Source organism: Sander lucioperca, chromosome 11, assembly GCF_008315115.2.
Source record: "Sander lucioperca isolate FBNREF2018 chromosome 11, SLUC_FBN_1.2, whole genome shotgun sequence".
Taxonomy (NCBI): domain Eukaryota; kingdom Metazoa; phylum Chordata; class Actinopteri; order Perciformes; family Percidae; genus Sander; species Sander lucioperca.
The window spans coordinates 25,965,339-25,991,480 of record NC_050183.1 but is presented as its reverse complement, the minus strand read 5'-3'; the positions used below and the strand labels follow the sequence as shown (position 1 = coordinate 25,991,480).

Sequence of the window (26,142 nt, the reverse complement as noted above, 5' to 3'; positions counted from 1 at the left end):
GTTACCTGCTTCATATAGTTCTACTGGAACATAGGGTCAGTTTCAGCAAATATGACAGAAAATTAGTTTTATAAGTCTTACCTACTGCACCTTTAACATTGTGAGAAGGTTGCAGTTTGGTTATGTTTAGGCTCAAAAACTACTTAAGTTTATAAAAAACAACGTTGTTTGGGTATCAGACGTTACTGTCGGAAGTTTGCACGAATGGAAACAAGTTGCCTTACTTCAAACTTGGTTTAATGACCATCGAGGATGCAACATAACAGAACCGCAGTCACACACAACTGGAGCTACACGTCCAGTCAGCCTACAGAGTAACACGCATGCGCAGGATAACTTCCTACTAGTACGGCACCCGCAACGGCTCAACATATACTGAACACAGTGACTGATCGACCGTTACTTCACTTCTGGTTACGCACGTGAACGTGAAGTAGCTCACGTAGCTAGTGACATAACTTGCCAATTACTTTTATTTTCAAACGGGAAAGGAACCGCGGTCTCCTGGGTGAAAGTCCTGCGTTTGTTTGACACATCCAACACCCCCAACCTAGTTTCTTGCGCAGAACTTGGCGCTCTTATACTTTGTCACACCACTTTCTGCTTTGCTCCTGTCATAATTCCTACGGCAACTAGAGGTTATAATTGCTGCTTGAACAAACAACATATGGGAGCGTTTTTTTGGGGGAAGAGAGTCGCATTTTATCCACGATTTGTCTAATTTTTGTCTGCATATCATATCATTTAACATCTTTGTGCTAAAATATTATAATTGACTGATTGTCAATGTCATATGTTATGTGTATAACCACAAACCACAAGGAGTTACATCCAAGATCGTTTGTTGTATGGATGTTTCTCAGTTGCGTCTGGTTAATTTTCATCGGAAAATCAAGCAGCCTTGGCAGAGGAGATGAATTACAGCACCCATGCTCCATAGTTCATTAGTGCTAACCCCAGCAGTGTGGTTGACCCGGAGCCGTGCCTCTCCTCCAGCTCTCAGTTAGCATGGTGGTGTAGGCTTGGAGCAGCCAGGCTACACTCAGGGCTGCCATGCACATTATCACATCATCATGCTTCCTAGCGTGTGGGATTGAGCATTTGCCATCAGGCTTTTAAGCACTTTCAACCCCACTGATCTGACGCACACTTGTAGGGCTTTGGAGGGCTTTGGATGACTTTGGAGCCTACATAGCTGTAGTGTAGTGTGGAATGTTTGCATTTTGTGTTTAAAATGTCAGATCTATTGTGCAGCAAAGAACAGCATAACAGTATGTTGTGGAATAAAATATTTGGGTCATAGCTTGTCAATTGGCCACAATGGGTCAATTAGTATAGGATACTGATCCTCTAAGTCAGGGGTATCAAACTCACTTTCACTAAGGGCCACACTGGAAAATAAGAATCACATCCAGGGCCAGACATGTACGGTTTATTTCATTGAAAAGTAAAATGTCTTACCACATGTTGCATTTGTTGCATTTTTGTAGTTTTTTTTTCTAAATATTTTTTTTTCCCGTTTTTTTGTGTGGCTTTCTCCAATGTTTTTTGTCGCTTCTTAAAAAATGTCCACTGGCGTTCATCCGTAGCCATCTTGCAATGTTTACTAATGACTTGGACGTCGCAGCGCTGTCATCATCTGTTTAGCTGGCCTCTGGCCCGCCTATATCAGATACACCGATGTGATTGGTGCAGCTCGGCTACAAGGGCATAGTTAATGAGCATCATTACTGAATGCCAGAGTGACTCGCTGAGCAAATTCAAATTGTGCTCTTGTGAGAACTCTGGATTTCCAGGGTATAACAGCGTGGCATTTGGTTTGATCCTACATATTATGCTGTCTAAGAATTCCTTTACCTTGTCTTTATGTCACAGGATTGGGTCCAGCGGTTATGCCTCAGTGTCTCCCTCAAATGTCAACCTGTGTCCAGTATGATAGTCTATTAGTGCTGCATATGCTATTGCAAGGCAGCTCAGGCCTCTTATTTTTCAACCATCATTGCCAGTTTACAGGTCGCAATTTCTATGTAAGACACAGCCCCTCCCAGATGTGGTTTGAAGAATGCTGTACTTTGACAATTCTACAAGTCACACACACCTAAGTATTGGGCTGCTGTAAATGGTCCCCCTGAGTAGTGGGATTGAAAGTGAACATGCACAAGTCTGGTATCATAAAAGAGGAGCATCAGGAAGTTAAAGGCATCATTGGACACGTTTTGGGGCAGTGTCACTGCACTGCACACTTAAATTGAAATGTTTTCATTTCAGGGAAACACTGAAATGATATGTTTGTTGTCGATGGGTTGCCTCAGCTTTAGTGTTGTTTTTCTCTATTCCAACTTAGATTGCAGTTACTTATACATACATGCACATGTGTATGTGGGCTGTGTTTCTTCTTTAAACTGCAAAACCTGAAATATATTAGTACTTAGCTCCACACAATGTTTAACTTCTGTCTTTTTGTGGTTCTTTGAAAAACACATGTGGATCAGAGGAGAAGGGAAAGTGACTGTGTTTTTTTTAGCAGGTTTCGAGTTGGTGCCTCACATCTGGGCCACAACCCCGCAGTATTATCTGAGATGGAGAGGTTGGACAAAGTCAAAAACACACCAAAAAAATGGGTTGATCTGTCTCAGGAGAACAAGAGAAAACAGCTCAGTCGTGGCAGCAGTGTGTTTAAGAGCGGGGGCTGGTGTGTGTGTGTGTGTGTGTGTGTGTGTTTTTGTTAGGGTTCAGTGAGCAGTGTAACAGTGCCCCCTAGTGACCGTGTCCAGATCTGCATCAGCCGAGATTGTGTGAAACTGAATCGAGCTCAGATGAGCTCAGATCTCCTCTCTGCAATCAAAGTGTCCTCTGTCCTGTATCTCTCGGAGAAAACATTTACCTCCACGGCCGCGGTGAAGTTCTTAAAACGCAGCCATCGCTGTTCCCCATCCTCTTATCACTTCTCATAGCAAAAAAAGGGCATGACGCCTTCTTTTTTTATTGAAAAAAGGAGGCCTATGACAAAGGCCAGATGTTCTTTGCCAAGTAAAATATGTTAGCGCTTACACAATATTTGCTTTAGAGTTGTTTTTGAGCCTTGGATTTCTTGGTTCAATAGATAGTAAGACAACACAAACTCCAGATACAGCCAGAAAACAACGAAGTTATCCATCCAGCTATTGCTATACACTTGAGAACAAGCTTATATCTGCCACACACACACACTTCCATACACATTCCCAGTGCTGTACCCCAACAGTCCTGGCATTAGGTAACATTCCTCAGGCTGCCTTTGAAGTGTTTGTCTGGTAATAAAACGTGTGGATTTTACATTACTTATTAAGAATAAAATAAATAATATGCTACAGCAGCGATAGAGTACATCATTCTCAGTTTAACATCCCTACATTTGTGTGTTTGTCTCCCTCCTGATGTGTGTGTGTGTGTGTGTGTGTGCATGTTTATGTGTCTGACTGTGCACATGTGTTTAATGCATTCTTGTGCACCGGTGCAGCTTGTAACTCTAGCCCAGCATGTTGCTCCGAGGAACACCACAGATGTTCAGATGTTTCTCCTCGGGAAAACAAACAGAACAGAGGCCATTTTCTATAGGACGGGGGGGCTGTCAAAATAAGAGCTGGCCCCCTTTTGGACCTCTCCTCCAACAGTGACTCTCTTTCTTCATAAGCAGGTGATCACTATTTAAACTGCTCTTTTTTCTTACTTTAACTTAAGCATTTATATGAAGTTTACGTGTGAGTTAGCTCCGCAGTCTGTTTTTATGTGTGTTTGTATGAAGGGCTACACGATAGGAGGAAAATATGTGATTGCGATTATTTTTGACTGATATTACAATTGCAATATGATTCACGATATTGTAGGGAATGATCATTTGTGTTATCATTATTCTCATTTTCATTGAAAAATAGTTTTTACTTTAGTCTGTGGGGCTGGGACGTCTCTGCAGCACCACAATACTTCACACATATTTTGCCTTTAACAAATGTCGCGCCCCCCTGTGATTTGGATATTGCACTAGTCCATGTTGCGAGTTCGATAAAATTGCGATGAATTGTGCAGCCCTATTTGTATGTGTGTCTCAGCCATCCATTACTCTTGTGGAGCACAGGGGGAGGGGCTTTGAGGGTGATGATTCCTCAGACTGTGAGAGATTTAAAATGCTGAAAAGGGAGGGAGGGGATTGGAGAAAACATGGTGGGAGAGCAGGACACCCCTGCCACCCTCTCCTCCTTTGATTAATGTCTTGCTCCCCACGGTGTTTGGCAGAGCCTTGAAGGGCCCCCAGGTGAAGACCTCAGGGAGACGGGAATGGAGAAACATAAGAGAAACGCATAAAGAAAGAGTGTTATCCCATTTGCTTCTTTTCGCATGTTATAGGCCAAACATTTGTCTTTAAAATGATGATAACACGGGTTATTTGAACCTGACACACGCATCTGTCTTGCACATAAAAGCGCAATATAAGACATGAAACGAAAGCGCATACTGGCACGGAAAAAAAAGGCAAGTTGTTTGTATCGCCGCTGATAGTGGGAGATGAATGTGACAGAGTCGGAGCAGAGGGGAAGCAAACAGGCTGTTAGAGCTGTGAAATTGAAGAGGATCTGCGTGCGTGCGTGCAGCAGTGTATGGATTTTTCAACACTCTCGATACTTCAACTGAAGGCAATGCCACAATGGTTACTCATGAAAACTTGGGAGGTGGTTTATTGAACCCCTATTGGCCAATACATTTCCCCAGAACTCTGTGTGTGTGTGTGTGTGTGTGTGTGTGTGTGTGTGTTTGTGCTATGAGCTTGTTTCCTCTGGGCCACATGTGTTCTTTGGTGCTGAGCCGTCCTCAGAGCGCAGCAGTAACGAGAAGTCCAGGTGCACATTTTACCCTCAGGGAGGAAGTCCTTGTTTACTCATTTTAAACCTTGTTTTTGACCTCCCTTCTTTTTCTTTGGGCTTTTTGACCCTCCGAGACATTTGGGCCATTGAAGTCGCATTGGTTCAGAAACTGTTGAGACATTAAACCAGTTACCATCATGTTGATTTAATATTATATACACGCTGATACAGATTGTTTGTAATAGATGACTACATATTCCGACCTCAAGGTGACGTCAGAAAGAAAATCCCTCATTCACATTATTCACAGGCTAGTACAGAAACACAGGTGTTTTTTAATGATTACATAATGTGTGTGTTCCCTAGGATAAAGAATAGATGTATATTCACATGAAAAACCTGTTTAGTGTGGCCGGGTTAGCTCAGTTGGTAGAGCGGGCGCACATATGTGAAGGGTTATTCCTCGATGCAGAAGGTCCAACGTTCGAGTCTGACCTGTGACGGTTTCCTGCATGTCTTCCCCCTCTCTCTCCCCTTTCATATCTCAGCTGTCCTGTCGATTAAAGGCAGAAATGCCCAAAATATAATCTTTAAAAAAGAAAACAGTTGTGCATTCGGAGTCATAAAAAACTTTTTTCTACTATTTTCATAAATGTGCAGTGAAATGATTTATATCAGCAGTTCTCAAACGTATCTCTCAAAGGTCCTCATCCAATTTTAATTGAATTTTTCTGCATTTTTTGTGCCTTTTTTTTTTTTTTACATTTTTGTTGATTTGTTTCACCTTTTTTCAAAGTTTTTTGGAATTATTTGACATTGATTTTTTTCGTGTATATTCAATGTCCCTAATAATTTATTGATCAATAGAAAATGTATTTTAAAATAGAAAATGTTACCCTTCGTAATGTATTGTACTCATAACATGAGTGCTGGGTCTGGATTGACTTGCCGTTTGGTCCGGGCTCTGAGAAGCCCTGATTTATATCAATCACACAAATAAGTTCTGCTCATTTTCTCTCAAACTAGTATTTGGTCCCATCGTGCAATGGCAATATTCAAATGTTATTGGTTGTAAAAGTTGACTTTATGTGTAAAATGTGACTTTATTGGCTTTGTCAACCAGGTACAACCTGACATCTTTCAGTAGCAGATTAACAGAGCATCTCTGACCTGTGACAGTTGTTTTTGTTCTTCCAGTTTTTGCATTATAGTGTCCGTATGTGGACGTATTAATGACATATACACATTACAGATAATAGTTATGTAATTCCACACTTGAAAATTGTGTTCTTGGTCAAGGCCAGAGCGACATGTTGAGCTGTGGAGCAAACCACTAACATTAGGACTAATAGCTGTACAACCTGAGCTGCAGTTGCCCAATACACGTGTTAAATAGTCCATTAAGTGAAGATACGAAAAGATAAAACTTTATTGTCTGTTCACACTTCAGCAGATAACATTAAAAAACACAAACATAAAAAAAACATCTGTATGGTCACCCAACAAACATCTGACACACTTTTCTGTGTCTGTCTCTCTCTCTCTCACACACACACACACACACACACACACACACACACTCTCACTGTGTGACCATATACAGTGGCAGATAAGACAGAGCCTTTGCTATGTGCTGGTTGCTTTTGACCAGCAGAGGGCTCTCTGCCAATAGAAAAACATTTACTAGTCTCCCTGTACCTTAATAATGGTGGAAGGGTGTTTTCAGATCCTTTACTTAACTAAAAGTACTAATAGCCTACCACACACTGTAAACAATACTCTGTTACAAGTACAAGTCCTGCATTGAAAATGTTTCTTTAGTAAAAAAGTATCATCAGGAAAATGTACTTAAAGTTTTAAAAGTGATGCAGAAACATCCTCACAGTTCTGTCAATCAACTAAGTGTTTAATGGTCTCATCATTTCAGCTGGTTTTGTAGGTCTATATATTGTTGGGCAGTTTAATGTATGATAAAACGTATTTTATAAACCACATTTGTTTTGTGGGCAAACATCTTAATATGTACAGTAACTAGTAACTAAAGCTGTCAGATGAATGTATTGGAGTAAAAAGTACAATATTTCTCTCTGAAATGTAGCGGAGTAGAAGTAGAAAGTGGCATGAGAAGAAAAGACTCAAGTACAGTACAAGTAGTTCAAATTTGTACTAAAGTACAGAACTTGAGTAAATGTACTTAGTTATATTCCACCACTATAACAGACTGTGTAAAGTTGTATACTGTTTAAAGTAAATGCAGTCCTGCAGCTATACTACACACTATTCACACAAGCTGCCATTCAGGCCCTGTTTACACGAATATACACTCGCGGGTGAAAACGACAAAATATTTGATCAGATGTGCCTTTCGTTTAGATGGCGGCGACGTTTTTGGGGCTTAAAAAACGCAAAAAAGTGAAACCACCCTCCAGAGTGGAAATCTTCAAAACGCTCCACCGTCGCGTTCCCGTAAAAACGCACTGTGCGAGAGTGTGTTTGTGTATGTGTGTGCGCCGCATGTGTGTGTGTGTGTGTGAGTGTGTGTGTGTGAGAGAGAGAGAGAGAGAGAGAGAGCCAAGTGTGTGCGCCGCGTGTGTGTGTGTGTGTGTGTGTGTGTGTGTGCGCGTGCACCGCATGTGTGTGTGTGCCGTGTGTGTGCGCATTGTTGGGAGCAATAACTCCACCTCCTCGTCTGTCCAGACAAAATTGTCAGCTTTTGTTGTGCATACTACGTCGAATTTCACACACTTTTGCATCACCATATGCACGCAGATTTCCCCCCCACAACGCTCGTCTAAACACGGAATAAAAAGTGAGAACACAACACCACTTTTGCGTTTTCTCTTCAGATCGTTTCCGTCTAAACATAGCCTTAGTACATGCTAAGTATGCTGCAGACAGTTCACTGTCTGCACTGTCCCTCTTGTCCTGTAGGGGGCAGAATAACCCTACTTTGGCTCATAGTGCGTCTCTACTTCCAGTTTTGCCAGAAGCACTGAAGGGCCCACCACCTTTCTTTGAGGTACAGAGGGAGCTGGTCTGCTCAGCATGATTATCTCACTGTGAGCACTTTCTGTGTGGAATGGCCTGATGTCTGCAGCCGCTGACGCCCCGCCTCAGGAATGATCTCGAATTGAGGAGTGATGAAAAGTGTCCCTTTACTGTGTCTGTCCGACACAGACACACACATTCAATGTTTGTGTCGGAGTGTGTGCACACCGCCAAAAAAATGAGTGTGCACCCACCACCGCATATTTTACCAAATTAAAAAAGCACTCTCTCTGTCCTGGCTTGGCAGATACACACACTCAGTCATCACAGTGCTAATGACATTCTTCCACACGCATGCAGGTACGATTGGGTAACAACACTGCAGGTTCAGCTGGGTTCAGTGCCTGTCCGACTGGAGAGAGGTGTTTTTGAATGGTTTTTGGATTGACGACATGTATGAATAAAAGAATGAGCTTTAGTGTTTGATAAAGTTTTCAGTACTTTAAAGTTCTATACTGAAGAAAGTTTGTTTTTTTTGTAGCAGTTTCCCATGCCATGCTTACAGCACTGTGGCTTTGTTGCTGTAATGTTATGGGTCAAGGAACTGTTGCTTTTATAGTTATTATACAATAAAGTTTTAAAAGGAGATGGAGGTGTGGGATTCATAAAAAATACTCTTGAATGTGAATTACTTTTTGCAGACAAGGTCACATTTATATTTTTGTAATATGTATGTAAGAGTTATTGTGTAAAGAGGTGCTAGTTTTTTTTTTCCTTCTTCATTGCATAACATTTTCATGGCCAGACAATCGCATAATAAAATACCTTTTGCTCCTACAATGTCAGCAAATCTCCCTGAACGCTCACTGTTAATTAAAGCTCTCCTATTTCACATAGCAGGAAAAGCCAATGGAAAAAATGCAAGACGCACACACACACACACACACACACACACACACACACACATTGTATGTGCCATGCTGTGTGTATTCTGTGCACACAGTCTTTTCCGACTATGTGAAAGTATTGGGTTGCCATGTCAACCAACAGAAACTTAAATCCTGCAGACTGGCCCGATAAGCACCTCGTGACACTATATGAACTCAGACCCCCTAAGTACACAAGAGCACATATACTTTTCAGAGCTTTGCTTAAAGGACATCCCCAGTGTGTTTTAGCTCCTTCATTACAAAACGTGTGTTCTACACACTTTGATGAGCATTAGCGAGTGGAAAGCACTGCTCTACAGTGTCAGCTTTTTATTCTTACCAGTAGATTACTTACACTACATTTTAATTGCATTGAAACCAATACAAGGTAATGGTATTTAAAGTACTGCATTACATCTTAATGATGATGTGGCTTTAACAAAAATAATGTCAAATTGAATTAGTTTGAGCTGGGATAATTACACAACTCAAGGAGGTTTCCAGAGTCTGCTATCAGATTTTTACATTGCAGATATTAATAACAAAACAGTGGGTGTCTAGAATGGGAGAAAGAAAGTCACCTGTGATGTTTATTAAGTATATGCAATTTGTAGTAAATGGGCTGAAACATAAAAAATAATGTAATTTATAGCCAATAATGTATGGATGAAATGTCTATGTATAATGTGAAAATTGTCGCTCGTGGTCAAGAATCCTGTGAAACCTATTACCAAACATTGCAGTTTTCCTCAGCTCTACGGCCCTTTTACTGTTTTGGTTCAGTTTCGCCGCTCTCATAGCATCATTTTTGGCCTCAGTAGACCGCTTTTATCAGCTAGTGAGCCAGATATTTCTCTTAACCGTCAGTGTAGACCAAAAACAGAGCTAAAAGGACAGTGAAGATTGGACTTGCATATGGCAGGTGGACAGAAACACGACTTCAAAAGAATGCTAATATTGCTCCATACCTGTTTTATGGTATATAGGCAAGTGCATGTGTTAAAGGTGCAGTAGGTAAGCCTTATAAAACTAACTTTCTGTCATATCTGCTGAAACTGACCCTATGTTCCAGTAGAACTACATGAAGCAGGTCATTTAAAATAAATCTGGCTCCTCTGGCACCACCTACAGCCTGTAGTGTGATTTGCAAAAATCCACAGCTCCCTGTTCAGATGCACCAATCAGGGGCAGGGGGGGGGTGTCTAACTGCGTGTCAATCACTGCTCATGCACACGCATTCATTCTCCCTTGTGGGGGGAGGGGCTTAGGAGACCGTTTTGGGCTTTAGCAGAAAGGGGGGAGGGACTGAGAAGTTGTCGATGTTCAATTTTTTTGGCTAAGTCCTGGATCTTCACAATCCTACCTACAGCACCTTTAAGCTTAACCTTTTGAGCATTACAACTTTTAATTGTAATATGTCAGTGTTGTGTTCTACAGCTCTTTTCCACTGCCCCCAAATGGCCAAAAGCCAATTCAATTCAATTCAATTCAATTTTATTTATAGTATCAAATCATAACAAGAGTTATCTCGAGACACTTTACAGATAGAGTAGGTCTAGACCAAACTCTGTACTTTACGAAGCCCCAACTATTACAGTGGTTGCCTCAAGAGCAAGCATTAGCAGTAGCTATTGCGACAGTGGCAAGGAAAAACTCCCTTTTTTTTGTTAGGAAGAAACCTCGGACAGACCCAGACTCTTGGTAGGCGGTGTCTGACGGCACCAGTTGGGGGAGTGGTGAATGGTGGCAATAATAGTCATAATAAAGATAGTGAAGCAGTGATCACAATGGTAGTCATAGTAGTTCATGTCATAGTAGGGCACAGCAGGGCGTTACGGGGTGTAGTGTGGCACAGCAGCCTGGGTGGACGCGGTTGGACGCGGCAGGACGCAGTCGGACACTGCGGGGAAACGCAGAGCGTAGCAGGGTGTAGTAAGTCCATAGCGTCAGCTGCACCCAGGACCCCGGTGTAGGTGCCACCCAATTCCAAGGCGATGTTCTGGGTGAAGAAGAAGCAAAGGGACTCCGGGGAGAAAACTCCCCAGAGCTAGGTTAGTAACAGGCATTTCTGGGACTAAGATGCACACAAAAGGAGACAAGTGAAAAGAGAGAAGAGGGAGCGGCTCATTGTGTCCTTGGAAGGAGCTTCCCACAGCAGTCTAGAGTTATAATAGCATAACTAAGAGAGGCAGGCTAAAGAGAGGGGCCCTGGACCGGGCTCGTACTCTCCCCTGCCGGAACGGGCTTGTACTTCCTGCCTCCCTCTACTCTACTATGCTGCAACTCCTCACTCCCTAACTATAAGCTTTATCAAAGATGATGGTTTTCAGTTTATTCTTAAATGTGGCGACGGTGTCAGCCCCCCGAACCCAAGTTGGGAGCTGGTTCCACAGGAGAGGAGCCTGGTAGCTGAAGGCTCTGGCTCCGATTCTACTTTTAGAGACTCTAGGAACCACAAGTAGCTCTGAGTTCTGGGAGCGTAGTGCTCTAGTGGGACAATAAGGTACTAAAAGCTCTTCTATGTATGATGGTGCTTGACCATTTAGTGCTTTGTAGGTCAGGAGAAGGATTTTAAATTCAATCCTGGATTTTACAGGAAGCCAATGCAGAGAAGCTAATACAGGAGAAATGTGATCTCTTTTGTTAGTTCTTGTCAGAACACGTGCTGCAGCATTCTGGATCAGCTGGAGGGTCTTGAGGGACTTATTTGAGCAGCCTGATAGTAAAGAATTACAGTAGTCCAGCCGGGAAGTTACGAATGCATGGACTAGTTTTTCAGCATCGTTTTGAGACAGGATGTTCCTGATTTTGGCAATGTTACGAAGATGGAAAAAGGCTGTTCTTGAGGTTTGTTTTAAGTGGGCGTTAAAGGATAGATCCTGGTCAAAAATGACTCCTAGATTTCTGACAGTAGTGCTGGAGGCCAGGGCAATACCATCTAGGGTAGCTATATATTTAGATAATGAAGTTCGGTGGTGCTTGGGTCCCAGCACAATAACTTCCGTTTTGTTTGAGTTCAACATCAGAAAATTGTGGGTCATCCAGGATTTTATATCTTTAATGCACGCTTGAAGTTTAGCTAACTGACCGCTTTCGTCTGGCTTGATTGACAGATATAATTGGGTGTCGTCTGCGTAACAGTGAAAGTTAATTGAGTGTTTCCTAATAATATTGCCTAGAGGAAGCATATATAAAGAGAATAGAATTGGTCCAAGCACTGAGCCTTGAGGAACGCCATGGCTAACTTTAGCGTATTTGGATGGTTTATCGTTAATATTAACAAATTGGGATCGCTCAGAAAAATAGGACTTAAACCAGCTTAGTGCGATTCCTTTAATGCCAACTAAATGTTCCAGTCTCTGTAAGAGGATGGTATGGTCAATAGTGTCGAATGCAGGTTTGAAGAATGAAGCTCCACCATCATAATCCTTTAGCACCATCATTCTGCTTCTAAAATACTGTGCTGAATGGAGGATTTAATGTCATTTTAATAGTATACACCGTACATATCATAGGCCTACATATGTACAAAATATGCATCATCAGGTCAAACATTATTATGGCTAAATACCTGCAAAACTATTGACATTCCCATCAGCCTCAGCTGTACATTGTGTTTAGTACTAATTAGCTAGTGTTAGCATGCTAACACACTAAAGTAAGATGGTGATAATGGTACAGATTACACCTGCATAGCATCAGCATGTTAGCATTGTCATTGTGAGTGTGTTACTGTAGCATGATGGATGTGGTTAGCGTGTTGACGTTAGCATTTAGCTCAAGTAGAGCCTCACAGAGCCGCTAGCATGTCTGTAGCCTTGTTTTTCATTAATAGCACCATCACACACAGAGGGATTCTGGGAAGAGACACGCTTTTCCTCTTATAACTACCCAAAGCATCTCCACGGTGACAGCATTCAGACCACGACATTTTTTAATATGCACACACGCATAGTGTGAGTGCAACATTTGTATGCATAACTTTGTGTATGCAGTCAATCAGCTGCAGGAGACGTGTGAATGAGCACCTGGTGTTCCTCTGGGATGCAGTTATGTAACCAGGAGGAAATTTATGAGACACAAGAGCAAACACTGTATATCCAGTCAGCCAGACAGCCACAGTACTGAACTGATGTGGAATAGGGTTTGTTTAACATCCCACTATAACACACACACACACACACACACACACACACACACACACACACACACACTCACACTCTTCTCCCTTCCTGTTCCCCCTCGCCATCCCATGTGAAGGAGGGGACTCATGTTGCATTGCGTGCAGAGTTGTAATTTTGTCTTTGTCTGGAGTCGGTGGCATTCTTTGCGCCTTGCCAGATTTCACTGATTTACCTCAAAACCATGCTTGAAACACCCACCGGAATTATGATACACACCACCTTTGTTACACACACACACACACACACACATACACACACACTAACACACGCTCGCAAACATACAGCACTGTAATTACATAGGATCAAAGTGAAATTCAGAGAGTCTGATAGTCCAGCTAATAGTAGACGACAGCGAGGTGAAACATAAATCACGAGGAACAATATCAAAGAGTGAGCCCTGGGATAGCATCAAACGTGAACATTTTCATTGCTACTGCTAATACTGCACTCATGAATCAGACGTGGTCTGGGAGAATCTAGGTATTTGAAATGAAAAAGAGAAAGATGTGACTCCTTAGCGTGTGATCACTTTATTATGAAATGCTGTATTGTAACTTTTAGAAAGTATGTAAAAGCATTGTTGCCAAGGTAAAGATAATTAAGGAAATTTGTCTCAGTGGCAATGTCCAACATCTTTTTGATGGTGTGTGTGTGTGTGTGTGTGTGTGTGTGTGTGTGTGTGTGTGTGTGTGTGTGTCAACCATCTGCTTTAGAAGACCTTAAGCCAGATGGGAAATTAGCAGCTGCCACTCCCTAATTGAGCAGATCATTGCCCTGTGATTTAAGCCGCTCTTTCATACCTTCATCTCTTTTTAACACACGCGCTCAAATACAAATAAAGAGCTCTCTGATCCACGTATAGCAATACACACATGTACTCTCATTCTTCTTTGTCATTGATCATACCCCCGCACACAGGCAGGCACTCCCTTAAGCAGCGACAAGGTTTTTCCCCCTTGGTGGGTGAGTCCTACACGCCTGTTGTTTGATCTGCTCACTCCTCTTAGCAGACAGCCCAATATCTGAGGGCCGTGTTGCCAAGCTACTGTGCAGCCCACATGCCCGTCCATTAACACAACCACCCAGCTGACATGAAAGCACCACGGAGACAGTGTTTTACATGCAGATCCCTCTGTTCTCCACGGTTATGCTGCCTGTGGTTTGCTCCAACCATGAAAAGTTTTCTTCATAAGTGGCGTGGCCAAGAGACGACACCCTCCTCAGCGTGTGATTAATCACATCCACTGTGAACACCCAGGCCCCTGTAGCAGGTGTGTGTGTGTGTGTGTGTGTGTGTGTGTGTGTGTGTGTGTGTGTGTGTGTGTGTGTGTGTGTGTGTGTGTGTGTGTGTGTGTGTGTGTGTGTGTGTGTGTGTGTGTGTGTGTGCGTGCGTGCGTGCGTGCGTGCGTGCGTGCGTGCGTGCGTGCGTGCGTGCGTGTGTGCGTGCGTGTATGTGTGTGTGTAAATCAGCATGATGAGCATTGTTCTGCACTTCCTAAAGAGTCTATAAAGCAGCCCAGATTAACAGGTCTTGTGTTTTCTCTCAAGCAGGCCACTCAGGAAAGGATTAAGGCTTAACACCGGAATTCAGACGACTGTGGACCTTACTTGATCAGTCAGACTTTGACATTGCTAGTTGCATAAGGTTGTCATGGTTCCAGGTCCCTTATGGCATTAGGTAAATGATCTAATGGGACAATTCTTTATTCCAACTCATCTCACATCAGCTATGAGAAGTGCAAACAAATACAGTATACAGTGTTTAAGTGTGTAGATTGTGATGTGACTTCTAAATTAAATATTTTTTCATAAATGATTTGGCTGATGAGCTACAGATGCTTGTTAGGGACGTATTGAAATGGGTGCATAAATGTAAGGCGTTTGTCATCCTGCTGTAGTTAAAATCAGACGTAAATGATGATGCATCGTCACGTCTTGTAACCTTATATGCACATGTTTCCTCAGTACAAATGTATGCCAGTCTCATGATAGCACCACGGGGACGTGACTTCCTACTGACCTAGAGGTGACATAGTTGCCATGGCGACAGCTAGCATCATGTAAGAGAAAAAGGACATGACGAGCACATAGCTCTGAAAACCCACCACTTCTGGCTCTCCTCTTTCATCCTGACATACAGTAGCAAATATATTTTCCTTCCCAGCATTCCACATTCTTCTACAAACTCTTTGTAAAAATATGTTCTCTCTATCTCTCTCTCTCTTTCTCGCTCTCTCTCACTAAAAATCACGTACTCTCCGACCAGAATAGAATTTTTGATCATGTTTCAAAATAAGCGGGGATATTTATAAGTAGACTCGTTGTCTACATTCCACTGATAAGTACAGAGCGATTAGTTTTGATTGTGGTGTCTTAGGCTTAGATGGTGAGTTGTTTCAGTGTTTTGAGGGTTGTTGAGGAAACAGACTTTCTAATTTAATGTTCCCTGTGTTCTTTAGCAGAAGCCATATTTCCTGTAAACTGTGTGGCGGAGGTAATGGACTCAAATGCCTTCCTACTTCCACATTTCATTCTTTCTTGCCGCTTGATTATTTACACACATTGTGTATCCAGCTTCTGTTTGCTCAATTGTTGTGTAATATTATATGCTGGTGGAGTGATTTTCTTTTTTTTATTTGAGCTCAGATTTAGTTTTGGCATTAAAAGATAAGAGTAGCAGCATTGTCTCTTTTTTTCTTAATATAGACAAATCTCACAAAAAGACGAAAATAATTAATGAATTTAGCCAAAGTTACACATGACATTTTTAATATAGAGCTTCAAACTATTAAAGTTACTTCAATATTGCACTGGTAATGTTCCTTCATTACCATGAGCATTAGCACTGTAGTGTATTTTGAGTCACGTCCCGCTGCTCTAAATACTCACAGGCAAATTCACAAGAATAGATTACAGACGCTGATAGCAGCATGAATTGTGCATCACTTGCAACCGCTATCTGCCTCGTCTCAAGGTCTGATTCACAAAAGATATTGCAGAGCCAACACGCCCATAAACATTTGCAGCGGAGTGCAATTTGCCTTTTTTTGCATTTGATTGCAATTATCCATGTGGCAAAGTATAAATGTTGCCTCTGTGCCAAGAACACAGTGTGCAGAACAATGCCAGAGATTTGCAAACCGCGAGCTACAGGTCCTGACTCACGACGAAGTGCAGAGGCATTGCTCAAAACTCCAGACAAGGGATTTATTTTCCCAGTCTGTCAGTGCTGTTGGTGTTTTCAAACCAAACGGCAACCTCCGGTTCTAAAAAATGAAGCCAAAGTGCCAATAACTGCAGTTCATTGAGTGGCCACTAGGCATGGGCCGGTATGAGATTCTGACAGTATGATAACCTTCAGCAAAAATATCACAGTTTTACGGTATTACGGTATTGCAATTACAGCTATAAATGTATTATTTTCGAGATGTCTGGGTAAAATACAACTTTTTTCTATTGAACACAATGTATTTTATTTTTAAACGCACTGCACACTGGCAGGGAGAGGGATTTCTAAACTGCACTTTCTGAAAATTTTAGTGGTTTTGAAACCGTCACTGCGGTATACTTTGAAACCAGTAACCGGCTAATGCCTAGTGGCCACGTGTGGCTGGCTCCAAAAGGGAGTCAGTCCCCATAGACCCCCATGTTAAAATGCCCAACTTTACAGCCGAATAAAACGTGTACACCAGGCTGTACACATTCACTGTAATGGCATATGGCTGTTAGCACTTATGAAGACTGTTTTTGCAGTGAGGCTCATTTGCATAGAAAGGTTAGCCTGGAAATCCAGACCCAAATCCAAAAGATTAAGGGTCTGTCATTGAGTAATGAAAATGGCCCAACTCGAGGGGCGGCACCAAGCATGCATTTGAAAATCTCACTGCACGCAATTGGATAACACTACGACCAATCACAACAATACACGGGGTGACGTATCCAGAGCCCCATACGCTTAGCTACCAGCGGAGCTAACTGGTAGATTAAACTGTCGTCATCTGTTTAGCTGGCCTCTGGCCCGCCTATATCAGATACAGCGATGTGATTGGTGCAGCTCGGCTACAAGGGCATAGTTAATAAGCATCATTACTCAATGCCAGAGTGACTCGCTGAGCAAATTCAAATTGTGCTCTCGCGAGAACTCTGGATTTCCAGGTTATAGAAAGGTACCAATTTTACACCTACTGTTAGCATATTACCTAGTTTAAATACATGCAAATAGCACAGAGAAGCTATTTGCTTGGCAGTGCAGTAAGGGGTGCATTTCAACCTTTGCTGGTGCTTTGAGAATTACACTGTTTCTTTTTGTCTTATCTGTGCAGCTTAGCGGCAGCAAAAACCATGCAATCTTTTTGGGAATTTTTGTGATTCGCCCTCCAGTATCTACCAAATGTGTATTAATCCTTTTTATATATCTTTTTTTAATGACTTACATACATTGGTTTTTATGTTTCTAATGGAGTTTGTTAACAATAACAAACTATAGTATGACACCAGCCTTATTCTTCAAAGGCAGAAAGACTTATTACAAGTTATTTTTCCTGTTTCTTTTACCTTATAAGATTAGCATTTTTCTCAAGTGAACAAAGGTATCCGTAGATCAGGCAAGATTTTATAATAAGTCAACTTTGTGCAATTCTGCTGCTCCATTTCAACACTTTGCTGTACTTTGTTTGAGGGCTTGTTTCACGGGTCATAATCTTCACACTATGCATTCTCAAAAGTGATGGCAGAAACAGACTGAACCTTGTTTGAGGGCAAATTAGCTACACCATATATCAACCTGACTGTAACATTACTTCAACAGTGAACATGTAGGCCTCGTCTTTGAATGCATCACTTCTCTCTGCAGCACGTTGTTTTGCTGTTTGTTGATTTGGATGAATCCCCATCCAGCTCCTTTCATTAGTGACACATTCCTCTGTGCTGCCTCTGGTTGGTAGCTTCCACTGTTTGAGCGTCACAGGTTACACTCACAGCCCTCTTAGTAACTATTGCTCACCTCCGGCTCTGTTAGATCTAATTAGGAAACCCCTCAATCAACCCATTTCCTGCCTTGGCTTTTATTTGGTCTCGTATCAAGAGCAAACTACATTCTCTCTCCCTAATCTCTCTCGCTCTTAGCCGCGCAGTGCTGAGTCAGTCTTGGATATTACATTGTCATTTTGTAAACAAGTTGTTGACTATTAAAGTGAGTTGTTTTCGGGAAGTAGATGTGCATAGACGTAGGTGGCATTTAAGCTGTTGGAATGACATGTACTTACCATTTCCCATCACTTTCACAAAAGGTGTAATCATATAGGTCGACAGTCAGGTGGTTGTTAAATAAGCATTTATTATGCTTACTGGATTTAAACAAACCGGAATCAAGCACGCATGTCTGCATGAGAGCCATCAGAGAGTGTGTGTGGTGTTGTAAATGTGGTGTGGTGCCGTTATGGTGGGTGGTGTGAGTGGTGGTGTCGCGTGAGATTAATTCAGCCACAGGTGTTCAGCCTCACAGCCAAGCTGGATGTTCCCCAGCACCTGGTGCTGCTCTTGAACAGGATCTGCTGTGCTACGATCAACATCTAAACCACAGATTGCCTCAGCCTGCCACAGCCCCAGAACTGGTCCTGGGCCTGCACTGTATGCTTTGGCAACAAGTCAACCAGCTCCAAAACAGCAGACACGTAAGCACAGATTTACACACCTCCTCCTAGCTAACCCTTATAATGTATCTAGCCAGTGCACTCCTGCCACAAACACATAGAATATACACCCAACCTAAGCAGTAGGTGTCAACACGTGGTTACTGCCAGATCATGTCACTAAATTTACATCATATTTGCATGTTGTATTTTCCCATTTTCTTGTATCGTAGGGTTCTTAAGCAGTATAAATGCTCAGAGACAAACATCGGTTGTAGTTTGTTTTGTAGGATGCCTTTCTCCTCTGCGGGTGTCTGAAAAGATAAGACCCACATCTGACTGAGTCTTCACGCTCTGCTCCGTCAAATAGCCCTGCTGTTATTCCTAAGAGTTTACCTCACAGCCAGGGCAGCGCAGCAGAGCCAACCGCCGGGCCAGACGCTTTACATTCCCCAAGACAGAAACTCAAAAACAAAGATTCACCGTGCTAAATTTGATATAGTCTACATGGGAAGGAAAAGGAACTAACAGAGAACAAATCCAAGGAGATTAAAGCCTGACAAAGTCAAGCTGTTCAGTCGACGTTATCTAAATGTGCCGACATTGATATATTCAACATATACAATGTGCCTAATAAAATGAAGCAAAGTATTCATGCAGGTCAGATTTCAGCCTTGTAAGAGTTATAACTTAATCGATGTACAGTTTGTTACAGGCAGTAACAGTCAGTGAATTAAGTGAGAGTTTTACCACATGTCATGTTCTGGTTAGATCTTTAATTGTCTGTGCTTTAATTTCAAAGTAGGGCTGTGTGATATGCGAGCTCATACGTTATATCATCTTGACGTAAGAGCTTTAAATGAGTTTCCGGGGTTTGATTCTAACCCTGTGGTGACAGAAGTCAAGCATAGGCTTTTGGTGTCGAGCCTGATTAGTCCAATCAAAGTTGCAGCACCTGGCAGTTCTAGCTACCTTTTTACTTAGAGCAAGGCAGTTTTACTGAGCAATGGAAATGTCCCAGTTTGTTAGTATGTTCTATGTTCTAAAGTATATTCCATTTTCTTCCTGCATTTAGTTTTTTTTGTCATTTGTATCATAGTCTCGCTTTGCCAGACCCTCCTCCACAGCGCGCCGGAGGAGGGTCTGGCTACTCCACAGCATTCTGGGATGGGAGGAAAACATGCTCTGGTTTATTGGTATTCCTTCAAACCAATCACAATTGTCTTGGGCGGTGCTATGCACCGGAGAAAAGCCGCTGTGCCGCTGCAAAATAGGCTCGGAAGGAACTTGTTTTGGTGGAACATGTGTTCCACATGCACCATAGTCCTCAGAAATCCACCAGAGTTTAAGGATGTTTTCACACATGAAAGTCCGAACCAAGGTCCGAACCAAGGTTCATGTTTTTGTTACATTGTATACATTTGATCCGGTAAGTTTTGGTTTCACACTGCAGTTATGCAAGCGCACTAAAGATCTATACGTGAGAAAACTACGTCCTGCCGTCATCACATACGTGAGTTGCGTCTCCAGATACTTATAATTGATTGGTTTGTAGACGGGCTTCCCCGTCCTCTCATCTCCTCTCTCTGTGTCGGAGGACTGCCGCGGCTCTTTTTGTTTTGTTGTGATGTTGAGAAGCGAGACACGGAAACTTTCTTTCTGGAGAATTTATTCAGAGACAAACGGAAACCTACACTGTACATTTACTACCACTTAACAAATAAACTGCTGATGTATTCTCAGCTCTGATAGCCGACAGCTGTCTGCTCTGAGCGCATTCACCATCACTCTCTCATGTAGCCTACACACTAAGCACCAAGCTATTCCTTAAAGGAGCTATTCCCCGGTCTTGTAACACAAGGAGAGCCTGCCAGAGCTTCTTCTATTTGGTCCGAAAGTCCGAACCATCCAAAAAATGCTTTCACACTATAAACGAACCGGACCATGATTCAGTTTGGTCCGGACCGAGACCACCTCTTTTTATCGGACCAAATTTGGTCTTTTGATCCGGACCGTGGTCCGGGGGAGGTTTCACACCTCTAATTTTGGCTCGGATCAAACAAAAAAGTCCGAAAGTCCAGACCAAATGAGGTATGTGTGAAAACGCCCTAAAATGCCAACACAAAGGAAGCCCAAGGCAACGGATATCCGGCCTAAATGAGTGTGAAATCCAGCGGATTTTCCGGCGGCAACGGAGCAATCCCGGAAGTGGAACCTCAAGGATATAAACTATTTGTATCATTACATCTTTGCACTATTGCTGTTTTTAGCCGTGCTAGCAACGTGGCTCTAGGGATGGTGTCTGTCTGTTGCTTGGTCCACTACTTTGGTTCAGACTGAAATATCTCAACAACTATTGGATGGATTGCCCTGACATTTGGTACAGCTATTCATGATTCCCAGAGGATGAATCCTACTGACTTTCATGATCCACTGGCTTTTCCTGTAGCGCCACCCTGAGGTTGAGATTTTGTCCAATACAATTGTTTATGACCAGGTACCTGCAAAACTAATAACATTTCACCCTTGGCTGTACTTGTGTTTAATGCAAATTAACTCAATGTTAGCATGCCAACATGCTAAACTAGGATGGTCAACATGGTTAAAAGTATACCTGACAAACATTAGCCTGTTAGCCTTGTCATTGTGAGCATGTTAGCATAATGACAGTAGCATTTAGCTCAAAGCATAACTGTGCCTAAACTTAGCGTCAATGAGCTGCTAGCATGGCTGTAGACTCGTAGTCTTGTTGCATCATTTCATGTTAACACGGTAAACTCTAAGTTGTGTGATGTTGTGCTTGACCTATATCATGTTTTATTGTTTTATGTCTTCCTCTCAGCTAATTTTGTTGCAGGTCATCAAAATGTACCAATTGTGTTTACTATGGTGCATGGTCCCTTACAAATGAATCAGCATATAGGCCAGTGTATAGAAGCATTTTTATATCACACAGTGGACCAACAGAGACTGAGAGGAGGACACATTAAGTTGCTTCTATAGTTTTAATCTTCTTATCCCAGCACCAAGTTCAAAGCATCTGACTGGGAGGAAGTGGGAGCTTAAAGTTCCAGTCAGTGAACAGTCTGTCATAGGCTGAGAATTATTCTTTTAAAATCCATATATGCTACATTGCTTTGTAAAAACCACCATCTGACGTAAATATGCTGATTTGCAGCACTGATGGTGGAGTGAGTCATCATCCTTGTCCTTTGTTTTGAGCCTTTCAGAGTTAGCTATGCTGTTTGGGTTTATTCTGGTTTCTATTTGTTCTATAACACAGCTGACCTTCCTGTTAACAGAAGGCAGCTACATTCCTGAGCAGCGCCAGAGGGAAGCGCAGGTGCCAGTCTGCAGACCTACTTTGCCAACAGCGCTGTAAACAGCCTGCTTGGCTACTATCCTTCTATCTTCTTTCACAGTCGCTCTGTCCTCTCTCACTCTGTCCTCTGTTCACTTCACTCTCTGTTTTCTCCTTTTATCTCATGCTATGAGGGTTAGGGTTAGCTTGGGTAAGTTGGGTTTATTTCGCAGCAGGCCCTTGCTTCCCTACACACTTCTTTAGAAAGGAGGGAACATTAGCTTTTGATTAGACGGCAGTGTTTTCTGCTGGAATAAAGGAGCTCTTGTCCTCTCGCTGCCATGCGTTTACTTTGATAATTGGTTCCAGCGCACACCCAGCTGAGAAAATTACCCACAAAAAACAAGATGTTACATCTTGAAGGCTTTTTTTCTGCAGATGCAATTGTTTTTCTGCATGTTTAGCTTTCTTCTGATTTTATGTGAATCTGGTGTACAATCTGTCACACTGCAGTGAGCATTCTTACATGCAAACAATTTTCCTCTGTTGTCACACTCTCGACATTATATGATTCCGTTTTTTTATTCTTCTTCATTTAGTAAGTAAGTGTGTTTGTGTTGTCAGGTTGTGCGAACCCAGAGGAGCTGACCACAGAGCGAGTCCATTCCACGGTGGAGGAGATGTTCAAGACCCTCCGAGGTTTGAGCCACACCAGAGACCACCTCAAGCAGCTGCGCTCGGTCTACACCCCCAGCGATGGAGTTCACCAGGTCTTAGACACACAAACACAGACTGTCAACATCAGAACACACACACAAAAACCACTAGGGCTGGGACCATATGCTTTGGTCCCGATTCGATTCTTTCACCATACATGGGTGCAGATTTGATTTGTATTGCAATTTTGATTCATTGCGATTCTAGAAGCATTGCGATTCGATAGTATTGAGTATTGTGATTTTCTTTTCTTTAACAAAATCAAAAGTTGAATAATACACTTCTAGAGACAATATATCATGAGACATTTGTAAAAACTAATTGTTTTCCTCCATAACGCTGCAGGGCCTAGCTAGTCCACCCAGCATTCTGGGATGGGAGAAAAACATGCTCTGGTTTATTGCCCTTTCTTTAAACCAATCACCATCGTCATGGGTGGTGCTAAGCACCGCACGGAGCCACGGTGCCTCTGCAAAATAGCCTCGGGAAAGAACTTGTTTTGGTGGAAAATGTGTAGTCGTGCAACAGAAAACTCAGATTGGACAGATAGTCTAGCTAGCTGTCTGGATTTACCCTGCAGAGATCTGAGGAGCAGTTAACCATAGTCCTCAGAAATCCACTGGAGTTTAAAATTCGGCAACGGAGCAGTCTCGGAAGTGGAAGGTCCTGGATATAGACTAAGAAGTACATAACATGGATTTTCTGCATTTTCAGCTTCCGCTCTGTTTTGTTGATATGATTTGATGTAGTCGCCGTTGGTGGTTCCGTATAAACAGAAAATATTTAGGTGAACAGGGACTACAGGTGGAAATTAGCACAAGTGCTACAACCTGGTAAAATGCATCTCTCCTGTCTAAGGTTAATGTATATTGTACATTGTCCCTGTTTTAAATAAATAAATGCGAAACAAAAAGAAAAGAAAAAAAAATCATTAAAAAAATAAATAAAAAACATTGATTCTAGGGAAAAGAATTGATTTTAAAAATTGTCACAATAAATCACAATACATACGATTTCAGATTTTTTTTCCCCCCCACCCCTACACACCACACACTTTGTGTTGCAGGGTGGTTCCCTTTAGGTGGCCAAATCCAACACGTCTGTTCTGTGATCTTTTCAGTCAAGGCAGTCACACGCACATCAACTGCAATCCACCATCGCAGCTCCAACAACATATCTAAATTATATTCCCCAGCACTCCTAAGAAAGGCAGAGTAATTAGGTATTTGGTTTCCCTTGTGTTTTATTTACCTTTTTTGCACTCTTGCTGTGGCAGTAGCACAGGCACAGACTTAGCAGAGCATCCCTGACCTGTATCGCTTTTGTCTGCCTCCAGCTTGCGTCACAGGGCCACACAGCACAGAGAGGGAGTTCACTGAGAGCCTCTTCATAAACCCACTCTTTTCTTGGAGCTTATGTAACTAAGAAGGGCATCTGTGTGCATCTGGAATCTATGTCCACATTCAATGCTCCTACCTTTTCTTCAGGACAGTCAACAGTTCAGCTTCACCACGCTGTCCTTCACTCTGATTGGGTAGCTTTTTAAAAGAATAATGCTGTATGTCAGGAGCATAAAGGTTAGTCGATGAAAGTTCAAGACACTTGACACTTTCTTTCTTTAGAGGTCTTAAATATTCGCAAAACACATGCACATAAACAAACTAGAGATGAGCTTGAACAAAAGCTTTACAACAGCAAGGACTTCTATGTCCTCTTTTTGTCTTTTATTGTCTCTGGAACCTCCTTTAAATGATCTGGGTGGAGGCTTTTATTGTCCCAATTCTTACATAAGCCATTTATCCAATCATAACGCCATGAGGTACAAAGCCTTGTTCTCATTGGAGGAGCTGAAGGTCTAGTGTTCAGCAGGATTGTGACATACAATGTTTGAAATGTTTTAAGCTGTAAAACAATTTCATCCATTTTCATGCTATTTACTAAATACTAAAGTTTTAGCCACGTGTTACATTTTGTTTTCAGCAATATACAAACCATGCTTAAAGGAAAAGTACAACATCTTTGGACAACATCTATACAGCTAGCTAGCAGCTGGCTAACCTAGCTTAGCTCAAAGATTGGGAGCAGTAACTTACTAGAGTCTCTGCTGGTTGCCAGGCAACTGATCCCAACCAAGAAATAGCCCGGCACATAACCAACTGAAAAATGTTTTTTGTGCAAAACTAATTGGCTGCTGACAGTAGCATGGGCAATTTTAGACCTTTTTAGGGGGGCTCAAGCACCTAGTTTGCTGATAGTTAGAACATTGTGTCAAATTAGTCATTATTACTATTATTACTGACATTATTACTCATTATTACATTATTACTATTACTTGGGGGGGGTGTTAGTGCGCTGAAGCACAGAAGGGAGGGGATGGGATGAGGAGGAGGGAGGAGCGAGCTAGTCTTCGTTTTGTTTGTAAATACTTTGAATGTCAACACGAAGTAACGTCACCCAACATCGCTTAGAGCACCTTTAAAAAACGTTAGCTGATGTTGTTCAGTAGCTAGCTCAGAGATTATCGGCTAATTAAATTACTGATTTAGCGGGGGTGGGGGGTGGGGGGGGTTTGCAAAGCACTGTATCCGTGTCACATTCTCATTAGGGGCTGAAGGTATTCCCATGCAGTTATGAGAACACACTAAATGCAGTCTATGTACATTGAAATTACTTTTCCTGTTCAGCCTCAGAAGAAAGAGCCAAATCTGAGTGGTATTTCTCTCTCATTACTCCATCTCAGTGGAGCTTAATGACCAAGCATCATGTCATCTTTGTCAAACTGATTGTCTGTGACTGTGCGTGTGTGAGTGCATGCGTGCGTGCGTGCGTGCATGCGTGCATGCGTGCGTGCGTGTAGCATTGTGTTTCTGTTGGGACAGAACTGTCTGTCCCTGTTCCTGCTGGATTTCATATAAAAGGAGAGCAGCGTGATATCTGCCAGCTACTCAGAAACATCAGAAATCCATCAGCACTCATCCTCTCCACCAATAAAGCCAATACCTGTTGGTCAAGATGTCTTCCTCTCATTAAAGATTTCCCCCAGAGTACAGTACTCAGTACATAGGTGAGAGCTTTTTACAGTCTTTACTGTATGCTGATTTTGTTTTTCACAAAGCCTGAAAATGACATATCAGCGGTGGGGTCGATTATTTTACATTCCCAGCTGTTTATTTGAATGCAGCATTACATTTACTAGAGCAAATGGATTCAGTGAAATTGATGAAAACATCACAGCTTCTCCGATGGCTCCAATCACTTTTTGTTTATCCCAGTCATAATTCATCAGACCAGCAGACAGCAGCACTCGTATGCCTTTACCGTCACGTGTAAACCCGTTGTGGAGCTGCATAAATATCGCACATTTCCTGATTACATGTCATGCTGGGAGTAAATGAACACTGTAGAATTTCCTGGAAAAATACATCAATGAAGGCTGTGTGACGGAGCCTGTAACAGCTGGAATCTATTATCTATTATCTATTGACCTAGGCGGAGAGGGGAGGGGCTTGATTGCTTGCCTGCTAATTCCTGATCTTTCAACTCAAAATCATTTGA

The 26,142-nt window shown here is 42.2% G+C and overlaps 1 protein-coding gene across 1 annotated transcript in view; it reads left to right on the top strand.

Moving 5' to 3' along the window:
- scfd2 (sec1 family domain containing 2) overlaps positions 1 to 26,142 on the top strand; it is a 114,992-nt gene that overhangs the window by 73,217 nt on the left and 15,633 nt on the right. The window contains exon 6 of the mRNA XM_031311947.2: positions 22,495 to 22,640. Within this exon, the coding sequence (XP_031167807.1) occupies positions 22,495 to 22,640 (146 nt within the window). The remainder of the gene's footprint in view (positions 1 to 22,494; positions 22,641 to 26,142) is intronic.